The sequence below is a fragment of the Mus pahari genome, chromosome 17 (genome assembly GCF_900095145.1).
Source record: "Mus pahari chromosome 17, PAHARI_EIJ_v1.1, whole genome shotgun sequence".
NCBI lineage: Eukaryota > Metazoa > Chordata > Mammalia > Rodentia > Muridae > Mus > Mus pahari.
The window spans coordinates 25266427-25284658 of NC_034606.1; the positions used below are offsets into that span (position 1 = coordinate 25266427).

Below are 18232 nucleotides of genomic sequence, written 5' to 3' on the forward strand. Positions count from 1 at the left end.
CTACTGCTCCGTGGTTAGTACTTCACTCTACTGCTCCGTGGTTAGTACTTCACTCTATTGCTCCGTGGTTAGTACTTCACTCTACTGCTCCTTCTATGATCTTTTGGCCCTTGCCATTTCTCAGCAGATGATGCTCTGTTTCCACACATAAAGCCCTAAGATCCTGGTTGCTCTATCTGTATGTAGTGGCTTCTGTCATCCATTATCTTTTACCAGTACATATGACAAAACTAAGAGACCCACCAGAATCACACCTGTCCTTTTTTACTCTACAGTAGCAATCCTGATTACCTTTGACAGTCACAACTCATTGGCTCAACCAATTTTTTTTTTGTTTTTTTGTTTTTTTGTTTTTGCCTTCTTTCTGTCTGTACCATGAGGAACTCAGAATTACTAGGCTTCCACTTGAACTTCCAAATCAGTAGAGGCATTGTTGAGTCCTTGGACAATCATTCTTTGCTTGGGTTCTGAGACTGTCCAACCAGTAGAACCAGAGTTGCCATAAAGTAGGGTAGGGTGGGGGTGTGAACTGGTCTTCAGTTATGACAGAGGGGAAGAGTTATGAAACTAGTTCTTTCCCCCTCTGCCTGTCCACTCTGGCTCTAGGAGAAACAATATCTGTTACTCTCTGGTTTCCAGTAGCAACAGAATTCCACCTTACCTAAGCTAGAACTGAGTCTATCAGAGGTGACTTCAGCTGATGATACTTGGTTTCTAACTAATAGGACACAAGTCTTATTAGCATTAACCCACATCTTTGTACTGTTTCACTGCCCTTAAGTGAGATGTCATGGCAGCTGATAAGGCATCGGTTCAGTCAGTGGGTGAGAGAGGCACGGTGGATGGCAAAGACAGTCCCAGGTCAGAGTGTCTCTTCATGTGAGAGCTCACACATGACCACAGTGGTCTGGATATTTGCCAGGAGTCTTTCATGCTTTCACAGTGTTGTTGGTGTGAAAGGGAGACTTGAATGAGTTGGTTCTTTCTGTCACTGCCACACTTTGACCTTGTGCAAGATATTTAACTACTGTGAGCTATCTACTCCTCACATCTGTGAAATTGAGATAAAGATGTTTGTTTTTTAAACTTGAGGCTTTGAATAGCCACAGCCCTCATCCCACCCTACCTTAGGGATGAGCTTTGTTAGCTGAGCACTTAAAAACATTGTCTAAAATGGAACCCTTAATATTTACTTCATTATATGCTCCCCTAACATTTGATAAGCTTTCTTCCAAGTGCTTACTTAGCATAGTGTGCCATAAGCTCTTCTGACTAGTAAAGAATACCTTTACCCCAACTAGGTTCCCAAACCCCATGATAGTAGTTGGAACAGTTACTTTGTTAATCCATAAATCTTCCAATGCCTATTTCAGGTTCATGTGTAACAGAGATTCAGTAAATCAATACATTACTGAGTAGATGAATACATGAATAAATAAACCATATATGTTTCTTTAAATATTGTCAAAAAGGATTCCTCCAAAACAAACAAGCAAACAAATTCTGATAGGTGAGATTAGCATTTTCATGTATTCTCTCTGGAAAATGAGAATCCTCAAGCCTTATACTGAGTGCACCAGTTGTTCCTGTTGTTCCCAGTATTAAAGTGGGCATGGTGCAATGAGCAATGTACTAGGGTGATTTTTCAGCATCATGAGTGCTTACATGTACTGAGCAGCAGATGCCTGAAGGTGGCAAGCTACCTTACTTGGCTGCCATCTTTTGGGTGTATTCTAACAGGGCTGATCATTAAAACCAGATCAATAGCATACCTGCATAGTTGACCTTACTCTTTCTCAATTTTTATCTAAGCACCTTGAAGGAGGAAAGGTGTTCATGTCTGATTGGAACTGCTCAGTGGTGGTGTTACAACACCTTGGCAAACTGTAAAGTCCACTTGGTGTGTCATAATAAACCACAAGGAAGTATTTTCTCTCCGGTGTTTAGTTAGAAGTCAGACTCTTGCTAACTAATGATGCTAGAAAACATGTCAAACTACAAATAATTTGGGCCAGTAGAAGTTAGTGTGAATTGTACAATACAACAGAAGTTGGCATGAGATAAGGGGAACAAAAGGTCTGTGCTGGCCATCATTAAATATATATGGATATTTCTTAAGCATGGAAGCAGTATAGGAAAATATAAATTATAGCATATCCCCCATGATTTACATGTAATAAGTAAGGATATCTACAGTGAAAGCACAGAGATTCTCTATTGAAACACCTTTTAAAAAAAAGATTTATTTATTTATTATATGTAAATAAACTGTAGCTGTCTTCAGGCACCCCAGAAGAGGGCATCAGATCTCATTACGGATGGTTGTGACCCACCATGTGGTTGCTGGGATTTGAACTTAGGACCTTCGGAAGAACAGTCAGTGCTCTTAACCGCTGAGCCATCTCTCCAGCCCCTGAAACATCTTTTAATGAAATTTTTACCAAGACCTTTTGCTACATCTAGGTGGAGACAGTGTTGGCTTACATTGGTGTACCTATGCATGATGAGTTTTTTTGGTGGTCATAAATGTGGGCCAACATTTATGTCATAAATGTGGGCTTCACATAATGCCTAGCATTCTGTCGGGACTCAGTGACTATTTGTTGAAGGAGTGTTCTGAGGACATTTGAGGCATTCTCTGTAGATTTTTAGGATTAGGCAGGTCCCATAGCTTTTTTATCCAGCTGACCACAAATTAGAAATTAGAATACTGAATCTTCTTACTAAGCAGAATAAAAGCGAACTGTCCCACTAATGTATGCTAAGTGTGCTGAACTTTTAAAGGAAGACTGGAAAGCCTTGGGTGTTTTTTATTTACCTAACTGGTTGTTTGAAAGTCAATTTATCTGAGACTCTCGGTTCAGTTACAGGAATGACTAATTTTATACTAGATTCTCACATGATTCAAGAAGTGTGTGAATGACTCAGACCATTAATATCTTTCACTCCTGTGATCTCCCCTCCCAGTGAGATGATGCCTGTAAGGCAGTAATGATAATTGCAGGAGGAGGAGATCTTGACTTTGCCCAGGGGCAATAAAATGACACACTTTTGAGTAATTACATATGCGTACAGTATTTTACAGAAGAAATGAGCTATATTATCATCTTACAACTATATAAATATTTGTATTTGCATGTTGTGAAAGTAGTGCGCAGTTTCAGTAGAGGTTATGATTGAGTTCCACCTTTTGCTTCTACCAGTACCCTCCCCCACTCCCTCCCAAAAAAGCAAACAAACTGGCTTTTGTTCAGTGGAAGGACTTGCCAGCAGAATAAGTAAGTCATTGCATGCCTGTCCCTTGCTGACACAGAGGGAACACTGCAGTCACAAGCACCCAGGTCTGAGTGTTAGTTAGAATGTAGCTAAGTGACCAGAGAGGTGGCTCAGCAGGTAAAGGTACTTGCTGCCAAGCTTGATGACCTGAGCACAGCCTCCTAAACCCCACAGTGGAAGAAAGAAAACAATACCTAAGGTTATCCTTTGGCCACTTTACATGTTCAGTGCAGCATGTACATGCCCATACAAATCAATAATAAAATAAAATGCAGCTAAATATTCATGGTTGAGTTGGAGCCTAAACTGAGCAGCTCATTGAAGACTGTTTGGTGATTTGTGTGCTCTCGGCACCACTGCCTCATCTTTTTGAAATGAATCATTGAATAAGATCTGGGTATTTGGCATGAGCTTTTGTGCTTTGTGCTGCTCTTGCCAAAGTCCCAGATGACTCAAACTGAGTCGGATGGGCACTTCTCAGTCTGTGTTTAGCTCCACCTAAGACATTTGACACATCTAAAAATTTCTTCCCCAAATTTTGGGGCACTGGCTTTGCTTGTCTTGTTAACTCTGACAGGTTTTTAACTCTTCTGGCTGCCTGTTAAATGTAATAGCCTCCACCGTTCTAGCTTAGTCCTCTTCCATGGTTTCCATTAAGATCTATTCCTGGAGGCCTCCATGTGGGTGTCTCCAGTCTTAACAATGTAGACCTGAGAATCCAGCCTCCCTGCAGATCCGCCTCTAGAATGATAATCACAATAATAATCGGGACAACAATAGCAGCTTCTTATTATAGAATATTGTGTCAGGTGGCTAAGGGCTTTATTGCTTTGTTCCATTTATTTTGAGCAACTATTAAAAATTAATACTGTTATTTTCTACCACTATGAGTGGAAATTGGATGTATAAAGTGCCTTTTCTAAGACCATAGCAGAGTTTTATATTCCAAGCTCAAATTTTTAATCTTAACCTTAGATTAGCCTGTCTAGGTGGATTCTATATTGTCTTCTCCTACACACATACCTTCTCTTGCCCTCTGCCGTCTATGAAAGGACACTTTAGAGCTAGAACTGGAACTCGGTGGTCCATCTCTTACCTAGCCTGAGACAGATCCTGGATTTATTCCCAAGCACTAGACATTCAAATTCCGCAGGTACAGAAGCACTTTGTTTACTTATTGTTGCTTGCTTTTTTGTTTTTCAGACAGGATCTTACTCAACCTACCTTGGCTTTAAACTGTGGCCAAGGGATGCCCTTGGACTCCTTGGTCTTCCTGCTTTCACTTTCTCCTACTGGGATTTCAGGGCCAACATGAGCATGCAACCATGCCCAGTTACAAAAATATCATACACACACACACACACACAGAGAGAGAGAGAGAGAGAGAGAGAGAGAGAGAGAGAGAGTGTTTGTGTTGGAGGGAGGGACGGAGGGAAGGAGGGAGGGAGGGAATAGAAAATATTCCTTGTGCTGGGCGGTGGTGGCGCACGCCTTTGATCCCAGCACTTGGGAGGCAGAGGCAGGTGAATTTCTGAGTTCAAGGCCAGCCTGGTCTACAAAGTGAGTTCCAGGACAGCCAGGGCTACACAGAGAAACCCTGTCTCGAAAAAACAAAAAACAAAAAAACAGAAAGAAAGAAAGAAAGAAAGAAAGAAAGAAAGAAAGAAAGAAAGAAAGAAAGAAAGAAAGAAAGAAAGAAAGATGTTTCTTGTAAGTGTAATTTCTAATTTAAAGTCCAAGCCTGCACTCTTCTGTGCAGCCGCTCTCTTACATCAAGCTGCACTGTCTTGGCTATTCCCTGAGATTCTGTGTGGATCTTTGCTAATCTAGTTCTGAGCACTCTAGTGTGTGGTAAAGACCACTGTTCACAGCTGGGCAGTAGTGGCACACGCCTTTAATCCTAGCACTTGGAAGGCAAAGGTGGGCATATCTGTGAGTTCAAAGTCAGCCTAGTTTACAAACAAGTTCCTGTGTTCCCAGCTCATATCCTCATGGTTCTTGATTCTTTTTTCGAGTGAGACCCATTGCTTGTTCTTGGTGTTTTCATTTATGTTTCCCTTTTGCTTCTTTCTCTGTCTTCAAACATGCTAAAGCATCTGTGCTCTTGTTGACAGGAAAGAAATGCAACTTTCCATCATCCAAAGTTTAAACATAAGTAGAGTTTTGTTGTTTCAACATCACTAAAGTATATACTTCTGTCCCCTAACAAAGAAATGACAGAAATCTAAGCTTTCCAGAGGATCATCCGAGACCATAGCCTGAAGTAGAACCAGGTCTGTTGCAAGGTCCATGCCATGTTACCTACCTCACTTGAAGCTTCTGTCATGCTCTGTTCAAATGACATGACTGCCTCTGCTTCCCATGACTTGGTTCCTGCTGCTTGGCTCCTCCTTACCACTACAGTCTCAGAACTCTCTTAGTTCTGGCTAGCCTGGAAAAGGAAGAAGGGAAGGAAAGGATCCGGAGTGAGGAATGCCACCGAAGAAAGGAACAGTTTTCTCATGATAGTATTTGTTTTAGCAAAAGGGAAGCAAAGCTCAGGGTAGAAACCATTGAAGGCAGCACTGAGCGTCCATGCCAGGCACTTACCTTCCACAGAGCAGCTACTGACTGCCTAACCTGCTGGCCAAGAACCTTCTTTCGTGCAAGGGTCATGATGCTAGCTAGCTCACAGGTGCTCAACCAGTGTCAGGGATGGCTGGATTACAAGAATGCCAAATGGGAGATGAGTAAAGGAAGTTATCTCTGCCAAGCCAGCCATAACTATTTATCAAGATGTACTTGAGACAAGGGGGAAGATGGTCTGCTGCAGGCATGTAACCTATGCTACTTGGGAAGCTGAAGTAAGAACATTCCAGGCTTAAGGTCTGTCTGGGCTTCAGAAGGAGTTCAAGGCCAGCCTGGGCCATCTAGTGAGGCCCTGCTTTATAATAAAAAGGATAAAGAGGACTTAGAATGTAGCTTAGTGATGATATTGGTCTAGCATGTGTAAGACCCTAAGTGGTTCCTCTAGTACTCCAAGTGAGAAAAGAAAAAGGACGTATAAATAGGCCCTACTGCCTTTTGTTATATATCTTTGTTGTAATTTATATATTCATATGTATATATGAATATATATGAGTATACATATATGTGAGTATATATATATATATGAATTATATATATAATGTTTTAGAATGGTAGATGGAAATAGATGAATGGAAGGATGAAGATAGATGATAGCGAGAGATGGATGGATAAAAATACTTGAGCTTTGAATATTTGACAAGTTTAATAAATACCAATAAAATGAATATCATCAGTTTTGAAAATTTTGATTAGCCCTGAAAGGGTAGAACAGTTTATTCTACAAAGTATTTACTTGTTTTTTTTCTTTCATTCATTTATTCATTGTTTTTAAATCAGTCTCCCTTTAGCCCAAGCTGGCCTTCAACTTACTGTGTATCCTAAAACTTTCCTCAAACTTGAGGTTGTTGTCCTGCCTTAGTCTTCCAAGTGCTGGGGTTACACATGGTGCCATTGAGTTAAAGAAGCAGGAATGAGATTACTTCTGTGCAGTGCTGTGAATTGGACCTTGCACTGTCTAGGCAAATGCTCTACTGTGGACAACTCCAGCCTAAGCTTCGAGGTTTTACTAAAGTTCCCTTCTGTAAAGAAGTTATTTCTACCACCAACTACTCAATTTTGTCTGATTTTTAATTAAAGTTCAACTTTAACCTGAATATTTATCATTGGAGGAACTTGTTGATATGCCATGTGGAGAATCCATTTGAGAGGCCGGAGACATGGCTTAGAAGTTAAGAGTGCTTGCTGCCCTTTCAGAGGACCTGAGTTAAGTTTCCAGTCCCCATACCTAGCAGCTTACAACTGCATGTAGTTCCACCTCCAGTGGGGGATCCAGCACCCTCTTCTGGCCTCTGGGGGTGTTACATTCATATGTACAAACCCACACTCAAACATACATAATAACATTAAAAACAAATAAATAAATAGATGAGCAATTTTTTTCAATATTAATCAAGAATTATAAACATTATTCTATATCCACAAAACTGAATAAAGAGATAACTTGACCTCACTGCCGTATAACAGAAGAGGAGATTATTACATAGGCTCATCTGCTGGAAGGACCTTGTGTTGGTGAGGGAGAAGACAGATTTACATCAGGAGACCGTGTAGTGGCACGGAAAAGGGGAAGATGTGTGTCATGAGAGAGGACTACCTCATATAATAGGAGGGCATTTGATAGCTCCAGAGAAGATGACTAAATACAGTGAGAAGTCCACATCATGGCATGGGAGAAGATGGACTATAAGCCCAGTAAAGAAACCAATGCTTCTGTTTCTGTGATCTTGTATTACTAGACTTCAGATCTGTAAATGTGAATTCCTGTTGCTTAAACCACCTAAAAAGCCTTGGTGCTTCACAGTAGCAGTTTTGTCAAATTGACACATATGTAGTGGGCTTGCATGTTATTTCTGGGCATGTTCTCATTGGTAAGTGACTGGAACTGATAACCTCTCATCTCAAATTTCTTTTAAGTATTTTGAACTTTGCTCTAAAGAAAAAGGACCACCTTTATTTTCCATACTAGAAAATACTAGAATAGCATACATGATCAGTTATACCCTCACACACATACACATAAGGAAGGGTTGGAGCTCTCCCTTATTTCCCTTAGAAATATGGACAAAACAAGAAACCATCAAAAATAGTCCACAGTAACTGCATTGGCTGACACATAATGAGTTATTCTCTAGGCTGTCTTTAGAGTGCTTGGGTTTAGTAGGCTCTCTTTGCACTGGAAATGTGTGACAGAAGCAAATGGACTGCCATAGATGACATTTGATGTGCTAAAGTTTTATGATAAAACTTTTCAACTTCCTGGAAGATTTGGCTAATAGAAAACGTTTAAGCACCAATTTTGGTTTATTGTGGTGTTTCCCGTCATGTTTCACATTGCAGTCTTGTTGACATCAAATGATGATGCCCGTTTCCATCCTTAGTCTCCACCCACACCCCTGTTCCTGGCTGATGGTCTGTTCAGTGCTATTGTTGTTGAATCGTGGAAATTACAGGAATTCCATTTGCTGAGTGCATCAAGGACAGTGTTGATAAAGAACATGTGAATTGTCCCCATCAGCTGCTTTTATCAGAGCTTTTGCTCATCATCTCTGCTTATGTCCTCATTTCAGATTGATGACACACTTCAAGACCATTCTGCAGTGCTGCCATTAACATCCTCAGTGAACAGTGAATGTGGGCCCACTTTCTTCTATAAACCTAGAAAGAGCCTGCTGTCCTTCTCTGCGAAGAACAGTTTAGCTCTGGATTATCCTGAACTCTTGCTGCCATAGCCTGAAGCGTGTCTCATCTGGTTTTGTCACCACAGTAGAGGAGGCTAGCTAGTCACTGGGTTTCACAGCTCTTACTCTCATTTATGCACATTATTGCCTAAATACATTCTCTTTTCTAATTGAGCTTTATTAGTTCTTTAGCCTTTTGGGGGTCATTTGGAAATTTTGATTCAGTATAAAACTTGTCCTGGAAGCCCATCTTTGCTTTTCATGGTAGCAGTTGATGATGACGTGATATATGCTTGGAGGAAACCCTAGGAAAGCTGTCAGCAGTGAGTCAAGAAAGAACAAGCTTGACGTTGGCTGGAAGTCAATTGAGGTTGTTTATGACTTCCCTGGCTCCCAAAAGCTCTGTCCTCTCAGACTCCACACTGTGAGTTACTTCCAGGTTTCCTTCAGAGTGCTTTTGTGTGGCTGCCCTCAACCTACCCACACACAGTCCTGAAGAGGCAGTCCATATCTCCTTGGCTGTCTTTCACATTGCATAATGCAAGACCTCCATCTTCAGCCCTCTCCTGGTTACCAACTCAGAGTCACTTCCTCCATCTCCAAACACTCGTCCATACATTCCTCAAATTCAGTGTGCCCGAACCCAGGTTCCTTTGGCCAGACCCAAGGGCCATCAGATTCTCACCACTATTTAACATGGCTCCTCTTTCTCTGCACTCCCTTACCGTCTGTCTCACCACTATTTAACACGGCTCCTCTTTCTCTGCGCTCCCTTACAGTCTGCCTCTTTTGCTGGTTGCTTTCTGGTTACTCTCCAGCAGTGGTTAAGTGACATCAGTATAAGACACTCACTTCTTTCACTCTGTCACATAAGCTTGAATCGGGCAATTTTAGAGTCCTGCTTACATTGTCATTCTACCCAGCTTACCGAAGTCATAGTGATTAAGCATAGAAAATTTTCTTCTCCCTGACAAAAGGTGATCATAGCACACAACTTTTTGCTTGGCCCCATCCTACAGAAAATAAACAAACAAAAAACTACCAACCCCAGAGCTTACCCTAAGAATTAGAAAGACATCTCATAAATTTGAAATAAAATCAAGAAGTATCTCTGATTAGGGGGTAGAGGATGAGCCCTTTAACTTTTTAAACTGATTAAAAAGAGCAAGTTTGGCTGCTCTATAAGCTGTCTTCTAGTGTAGAAGTTATATATTCCACTAATATTGATAACAGGTTGATGGTTTTGGCTGTTAGAAGATTAAAATTAATTTGAAATATTTAGAGTAATACCGCCTATCTATCTGTTAGGTACTAGTAATATAAGTCAGACATTGTTCAAAGAGTTTCTGTCTTATTCAGAGAAAAGACAATGTTGCAAGTATATGTAGTGACTGTCAGCACAAGGGTGAGCAAGAGAAGCAGGGATGTGGTAAGGAAGCAGCTAGAACCTGCGGGTGAAGAATAGGAAGTAAGGCCTGGAGAGGTGGCTGCTCTTCCAGAGGACCGGAGTTCGATTTCCAGCACCCATGTTAGATGGCTCACAGCTGCCTGTGGTTCTAGTGTTGGGGCAAGTGGGGGTTGGAGAGACTGTCCCACATCTGTAGCCTCCTTGGACACCTGTATTCATATGCACATACCCACACAGAGACACATATATATGCACATAATTTAAAATCATAAAGATCCAAGAAAGGAGATAAGAATGTCACAAAACTGGGTATCAAGACCTTTCTCTTTTTCTAAAATCAGATTAAATGAACATCACTGATAGGCCAATAGCCAAATCTCACTGGTGTTTAAGATTTTTCAGCAGAGGCTGGGGTATAACTATTGGTGGGACATGTGTTTAGCATGAAACAAGTCCAACCCCCATGACTAAAATGAAACCAGAGCTAATGGTGTTAGCCTCAGTGCTGTGTACAAGACCTGCTATGTCTAATTTTTCACTTTCCCATCTGTAATATGTAAGGTTATGTCATCTCTGGTGGGTTCTGAGAAGATGAAATGTTGGCTATTCACACTAACTTTACCATTGTAAGCCCTTCTTCTGCAGCCCTCTGACCATCAGGCTAGACCCCTGGGCTACTCTGGTGGCCAGGCCTGACCTCTCCAGGTGTGAGTGGCCAGGCTCCGCCCCTGAGGAGCTCCACTGGACAACTCCTCCCAGACTTCCCAAATGGATGTAACAGCTCCTCCTCTCCTGAGTAGGAGAATGGCCAGGCCCCATCCTACAGAAAATAAACAAACAAAAAACTACCAACCCCAGAGCTTACCCTAAGATCAGACCACAAAATCCTTCTAATCCTGGGCCACTCTGGAAAGATCTGCCACTCCCAGCTTCCAAAGAAAGCATATGTATGTGTGTGTGTGTATATATTATATATATTATATATTATGTGTGTTTGTATGTATGTATGTATGTATGTATGTATGTATGTATGTATGTATGTATATTCCTGTCATCTGCTCGGTTCTCTGCTGCCATCCTTCAACAGTTTGCTTATTTCTGAGGTTTGTTGTGTGCAGTGACTTTGTGGTACCCCTTGTCTCCCCGCTGCTAGGATATTTTTCTCATTTATGCTCTAACACTTACCTGTGAAGAGCTAGCTTGTTCTGGCAGCAGCTCCAGAACAAGAGTCTGCAGGTTTACTCTTCATGAGCCAGGCAGTTGCTTTACCAGCCATCCTCCCTGCCTTTATCCTACAATTATTCCTAGAGGTCTGGGTAAGAAAGGCTAAATTGCTTATTGTTTTCTCCTCACTAGAAATCTTGCTGTTTGGATGGAACTGTTTGGCTTTAAAAAGCTTTTGCAGTCAGAAATTGGTGAGGAATGAGTGGGAGTGCAGGTAGTGAAAACACTTAAGACATCAAACAAAATTTATAATTACTTTGTAGAAGAGGAAATAGCTTTCCTCAGCTTTCCCTAGCCAATTCTTGGAAGAGTAGACCCAACCTCAGAGGTCTCCAACTACCCTATTGATGGGGGCAAACTGTTTAAACCAAGGTGCTGTCAGCCATTCCATCAAAACAAAGTGGAAACCACAAAGGCATGGGCTACGCTCAAAATAGCAAGTGCCTGGTAAGAAGCCCCAGACTTCTAATAGAGTGCTGTTGTTAGTGCCGCTGCTGCTGCTGCCGCCGCCGCTGCCGCTGCCGCTGCTGAACGTGTGTTCTAAAGGAGATGAAGGTCTAGGGAAGTTAATTAAGACACACTCAAGAGCAAGATAGATGGGAAGAGATGTGGAGGGGCAAACACAGCCAAGTGGTAACTGCTGCAGTGATGACATACCTAGTGTTCACAATTCAGTGACTTTAATGTTTCCGTGTGGCTGAACTTTATAATACTTAGGGAGAAGAACATACATTGAGTGGCTTTGAACACTACAAGCAGGACACTCAACTCCTTGTTAGACCAGGGAACTGTGGAAAGTCAAAACTTTAGTCTCTCTTGTTAACGTAGGAATCACTGTCACCCACTGATCAAGGGCTACAAGAGGATGCTGAAACTGAAGATGGAATAAACATTGTTGCATGTACAGATGGGCTGAGCAGATCCAGGTGAAGGAAGAGGGGTGAAGCCCAGGTCTGGGCCAGTCGCCTCTTCTGCAGGGTTCAACAAGTTCAGGGACACAGTGACAGACTGTGTAGAGAAGGAAGGTAGGGTGGGCGAGTCCATCGCTTTTTCTGAGTAGTCTCATGGGAGGACCTGTTCTGTCTCATACTGTCTTTTGAATTAAATGAGATTAAGACAATTGTATAGCCCTTGTTGATACTCATTATCTCTAATGAACATGAATTTATGGTCTTTCTTAGGTAAAAGAAGAGCGTCCAGAAAAAGTACCAGATTTAAAATTATTGGTGGAGAAGAAATTTTTGGCTTTACAGGATAAGAACTCTGATGCCAACTTTAAAGAGAACGAAAAGTTCGTGCAGTTCAAGCAACAGCTGAGGGAGCTGAAGAAGCAATGTAAGTCAGCCGCTTCGCTTTGGCTTCTTGGGATGAGGGGCCTGACCTGTGATCAGTGTCCATATCTCTGCTTGTTCCATCCTCTGCCTGAATGGCTTGTCTTGTTGCATTCCGTGTTTGTTTAATACTGATTCCAATTGCCTGTCCATTTCTGAAAGCCAACAGTTTCCACAAAGTGTCTCACTGCTGGGGGAGAATTGGGAAAACAAAATAAAACTAAAAGCCATTTTATTAAGATAGCAATGGTAATTCTTTCAAAGTATAACTGCTGTGCCAAGCTCTAAGTACATTTGTTCCCATTTGCTGCTGTGGGGCAGCGTTGGTGAGGCTTCCTCGGGAATTCCTCCCAAATGCTAGGCAAGTCCCTCTGATACTGTACCCTGGGGACTAAGTTCCATGTGATTTTAAAATTGGCTTAAATGACTGTTAACAGTTAGGGTTTTGACTTGAAAATGAGAGTGAGGAAAATAATTCATTTTACATACACATCCCTATCTTAAAGAGTGTACCAGAAATAATATATCTTCCCTGCAGTGAGGAAAATAATCCATTGTGTACACACACGCATAGACACACACAGACACAGACACACACACCTTATAGAATGTACCAGAAGCAATAAATCTTCTCCATAGTGCCCTATCTATTCCTGTCTCTCCATGTGGTCCTCGAAAGCAATGTTAGTGAGTTAGATCTTTTTTTGGGGGGGGAGGGGGGTCTTGGCAGCTGTTTAGTTGTGTAGGGATTTTTTTGTTTTGTTTTGTTTGTTTTAGGATTGAGACTACATTGTTCCTTAAAGAATTGAAGAGGAAAGTGAATGACTTTTTTCCCTTTCAAACATTTCACACTTATGTGTATACTGATAGAGCAGGGATGTTATGTGTGACGTAAATTCATTTTGTATCTTTCTATGTATTCAGTGTAGAGATTCGTGTTTTGAAGTTGGCCTTCTTTTAAGTAAAGTATTTTCTTTAAATTGGTGCTGAGATCTCAAAAATGACTGAGGAAGCTGCTTCACTTTTGTCTATTTTACAAATAACTTAAGTTTCACAATTTAGAATGTTTTGCAATCATGATGAGACTATTGCTGTTCTGTAGATCAACAGTAAGCAGTTTCCCTCGATTTGTTCTTCATTGAACACTGTCACTATCAAAATCTTTCCCAAATAATTTTGTGCAGTCCCCCAGTAGAGCAGAATCCCCAGAAGAGAGGAAGTGGGGCCTTCAGGTTTTATGTGTGCTGTCACAGACGTGTCTGTAACTTTAGTGTCCTTGGATTCAGCTCTTACAGATTATGACAGACCTAATGCCTCATCTCTTATTTTAAAGGTATTTTATAATAAAACTGAAGAATAAATATATAAAAGTGTATTTCTTCCTCCTTTGTTACTTATTTACAAAGTTATTGTTCCATAAAAGAAATTATAGGGAATTTTAGAATAATATGGTCTTGGGGAAATTTCTAATCAGGAGCATATAATGCAACCAAATTAAAGTTTGAATTGTGATTATTATTTTTTTTTTCTAATATGGGGAGAGGGAGAGAAAGAGGAGAGAGGAGAGAGATGTGCTTCCCCAGGTCCAGCCATGTACATCATTCGGATAGTTAAATCTAATGACAAGTACATTTATATTGAAAAGAACACTTCCTTATATAAGAGTTCCCCATGCGTTGCAACACTGGGATTAACAGAAGTTTCCCTTTAATTTCCCCTGAAATGTTATTTTAAAAGGTCCTAATCTTAAATAGCAGAGCAAACAAAATACCAATACTCTTCTAAAGTGCTATATAAGATGCTTTTGTGGTGCTTGCAAAATGGAAGTGTTAGTGTTTTGAGCACTGCCAGTTACATTTGTAGCATGTCTGATAGGTTTTGTTCTTTAGATTTCACTCTGCTGTGACAGTCCTGATGGACCAGGCTTGCACAGTGGTTATGTGTCCAGATCCAAGGTACACTGTGATTTATTAAAGGGGCTAATGGATTGTTGTAATTTGTAGTAATAATGTTTTGTTTTTAAAATTTGGAAAATATAAGTGAGAGGAAGAAACACAAACACACACACACAAAGACCCTCATCTGTAGTTGCCTGTTTTGATGAAGTAAAAGCTATAGTGAGAACCCTGCAGGCATGATGACGTGCACCTATAATCCCAGCTTGGTCTACATAGTAAGTTCCAGGCTAGCCAGGACTATATGACAAGACTCTGTCTTAAAGATAAAAATAACTGAAGTATATATGTAAAGGGTTGTTCTTTTATGTAAAGATCCATAATATTTTCTCCATATTTCTCATGTGAGTTATAATTGCGAGGGATTTAAGTTATCAAATCATAATAATTCAGTCAAAGAAATGTCAGGTAGTTCTTGAATGGGGTAAGGTCAAGGTGGGGATGAGGTGGTTGAGTCTGGTGGACAGTACTAGGTATTCTGTACTGTACTCACAGTTCATCCTGCTGAGCAGCTGCTTCTCATGCCTTGTGAGCCTGTGCCCCTTTAACATACTGAAAATGGACTTCTCAGGGTCCTAGGTCACATGGTGTGTGTGTACCTTGTTGTATTTATCCTATTGGAAACCAGAACTGAGGATCAAAATAATAGTAATCTATTTTTAAAAAACTATGCCCATTCTGTGTTAAGTATAGACAACATTTGACATGAAAGGTAAGTGTTCCCGAACATAGGGAAAATGTACTGAGGTAAGGTGGCACTGTTTCTTTTTCTGCAATTCTCAACTTCTGGCCCATAAAGCAGATGAATCCTTTCTTGCTTTTGCATTGCTCTATAGCAATACCTTGTTTTGGTTGAAGGGAAGTCTCATATGCTGGTATAGTAGTGACATTTTCAGACCACCAGAAATTCCCATTTTTAAAACACCATATCTGGTCTGTCTATGGTACAAATTCAGCTTACAGATTGGGAATAGTTTTTATAGTATTAGGGGAAGGTTCCATCATTGGGGGGATCAAAACAGGGATACGACTTAGTGCTGTAAAGATAACATGAAAATGCTTTGTATCTAGGTTGGTTAGAGCCCAGACGTGCTCACTAGATTTAAGTGTGGTCTGTGGCAGCTTTCCCAGTGTCATTGCAGAACCCATGTTACATCACAAACCACTGGCCCACAGAACTTATAATATTTACTCTCTGCTTCCTTACAGAGGAGGTTACCAATTCCTCATCTAAACTACATCCACAGATTCTTGGGGTTTTTGTTTGTATGTTTGGTTGGTAGTTTTTTTTGTTTTTTTTTTTTTTAACTGTAGATTCGCCCATAAATACCATGCATTTAGTTTATATATACTCAGAACACTTTTAAATAGCTGTTCTATTTCATTTATGTAGTTGATAGTCTTAAATGAATACAAATAAGAAACTTAGCACTTGGAAAAAAAAAGAACTTTATTTTGTTTATTGTGTATTATGTAATGTGAGGAGAGTCAAAACATTTTATCTGGCTTGCTCTTGTGTTCTGTCATCAATAGAGGCTCTGTGGACCAGAGTATTCAGAAACTTCCTGAGGTTGGGCCTCGGCTTAGCAGGAAGGAAGGTCTAATGTGATCGAGTGGGAAAGAGGAGGCATGCGGGTGCTAGCACCCACCATCCCCAGAATAGAGAGAGACCTACTGGATGAGCTATGCTTGTTTAAGGGTAGCTTTTCTCCAATGATAGCATGCTTTATTTGCGTCTAATCTGTAGTAACAACATCAGATTCTTTGAAGACATTATTTTTGTCCCTTGGACACCCACTCGTTGTGGTAAAAGCACCCATCAGAAACAGCCTCAGGTAGGAAAGATTTATTAGGTTCACAGTTTCCGAGGTTGGAGTTCACACTCGTGCATAGAAACCATGCCAGCAGCAGCATATGGAGAAGGTGTTCACTTATTACCTGATAGGGGGGTGCATGGCAGGAAAGGCCACAGACAAAATACACCTCCAGATCTGACCCTGGTGACCTACTTCTTCAAGCTAGGTCCCACCTCCTGAGGTTTCCAGAACCTCACAAAAAGAGGTTAAAGTGTTCACATGAGCCTGGGGGGGGGGGAGATCATACTTAATCCATAATGCTTGTATACTAGAGAAAATTATGTCTACCCCAGTTTATTTTTTTAGCATTGCACCCAGATTAAATGAGATACTGGTTCCTTGCAAACTCTCGAACTTGCTTACATTTATTACTGAAGGAGCCCAGTACAGAGCACAGCAGAAAGAATCCAGTCTTAACAGCCAGAACTAAAGCTCCACCCGGGCCCGGACACAGTTTTTCTTCTTCTTTTTTTATTAATTTACTTTTTACACTCCATATTTCATTCCCTACCCCCTTATCCACCCTCCAACTGCTCCACACCCCACACCTCTTCCCCACCCCCCTGTCTCCACATGGGTGCTCCCACGCCCCACCCAACCTGACCTCTAAACTCCCTGGGGCCTCCAGTCTCTTGAGGATTAGGCCTATCGTCTCTGAATGAACACATACCCTGAAGTCCTCTACTGTATGTGTGTTGGGGGCTGCGTATCAGCTGGTGTATGCTCCCTTGTTGGTGGTCCAGTGTTTGAGAGTTCTTGGGCATGGGGGTCCAGATTAATTGAGACGGCTGATCCTCTTACAGGATCACCCTTCTTCTCAGCTTCTTTCAGCCTTCCCTAATTCAACAAGGGTCAGCTGCTTCTGTCCATTGGATGGGTGCAAATATCTGCATCTGACTCTTTCAGCTGCTTGTTGGGTCTTTGGAGGGTGGGCATGATAGATCCCTTTCTGTGAGCGGTCCATAGCCTCAGTAATAGTGTCAGGCCTTGGGACCTCCCCTTGAGCTGGATCCCACTTTGAACCTTCTTTTCCTCAGACTCCTCTCCATTACCCTGCAGTTCTTTCAGACAGAAACAAATTATGGGTCAGAGATGTGACTGTGTGATGGCAACCCCATCCCTCACTTGATGCCCTGTTTTCCTGCTGGAGGTGGACTCTATAAGTTCCCTCTCCCTACTGTCGGACATTTTATCTAAGGTCCCTCCTTTTGATCCTGAGAGTCCTTCACCTCCCAGGACTGGTGGATTCTGGAGGGTCCCCTCAACCTCCTGTTTCCTGAGGTTGACTGTTTCCATGATTTCTGTTGACCCTCAGGGCTTCAGTCCTTTTCCCTCACCCAATACCAGATCAGATTCCCCTTCCCCCACCCCCACCCCACCATGCCCCAGCCACTTCTCTCCCAGTTCCCTCCCTCCTTGCTTGTGGTTGGCTTCTTTTCTCTCCCAAGTGGGACCGAGGCGACCTCACTTGGGCACTTCAGCTTGTTGACCTTTTTGAGTTCTGTAGACTGTATCTTGGGTATTCTGTACTTTTTGTTTTTGGCTAACATCCACTTATTAGTACATACCATGCATGTCTTTTGGGTCTGAGTTACTTCACTCAGGAAGGTATTTTCTTTTTTGTTTTGTTTGTTTTGTTTGTTTTTTTCAAACAGGCTTTCTCTATGTAGTCCTGGCTGTCCTGGAACTTACTCTGTAGACCAGGCTGGTCTCAAACTCAGAAATCCGCCTGCCTCTGCCTTCCAAGTGCTGGGATTAAAGGCGTGCGCCACCACACTTGGCAGGATGATGTTTTCTAGTTCCATCCATTTGCCTGCAAAAGTCAGGGTGTCCTCGTTCTTAATAGCTGAGTAGTATTCCATTGTGTAAATGAACC

At 41.5% G+C, this 18232-nt stretch overlaps 1 protein-coding gene across 5 annotated transcripts in view; it reads left to right on the forward strand.

Annotated features, from left to right (window-relative positions):
- Positions 1-18232, forward strand: part of Nsmce2 (NSE2 (MMS21) homolog, SMC5-SMC6 complex SUMO ligase) — a 237645-nt gene that overhangs the window by 74876 nt on the left and 144537 nt on the right. For all 5 annotated transcript variants that reach the window (XM_021217016.1, XM_029548023.1, XM_029548024.1 and 2 more), the window contains exon 4: positions 12396-12549. In XM_021217016.1, coding sequence (XP_021072675.1) covers positions 12396-12549 — 154 coding nt within the window. The remainder of the gene's footprint in view (positions 1-12395; positions 12550-18232) is intronic.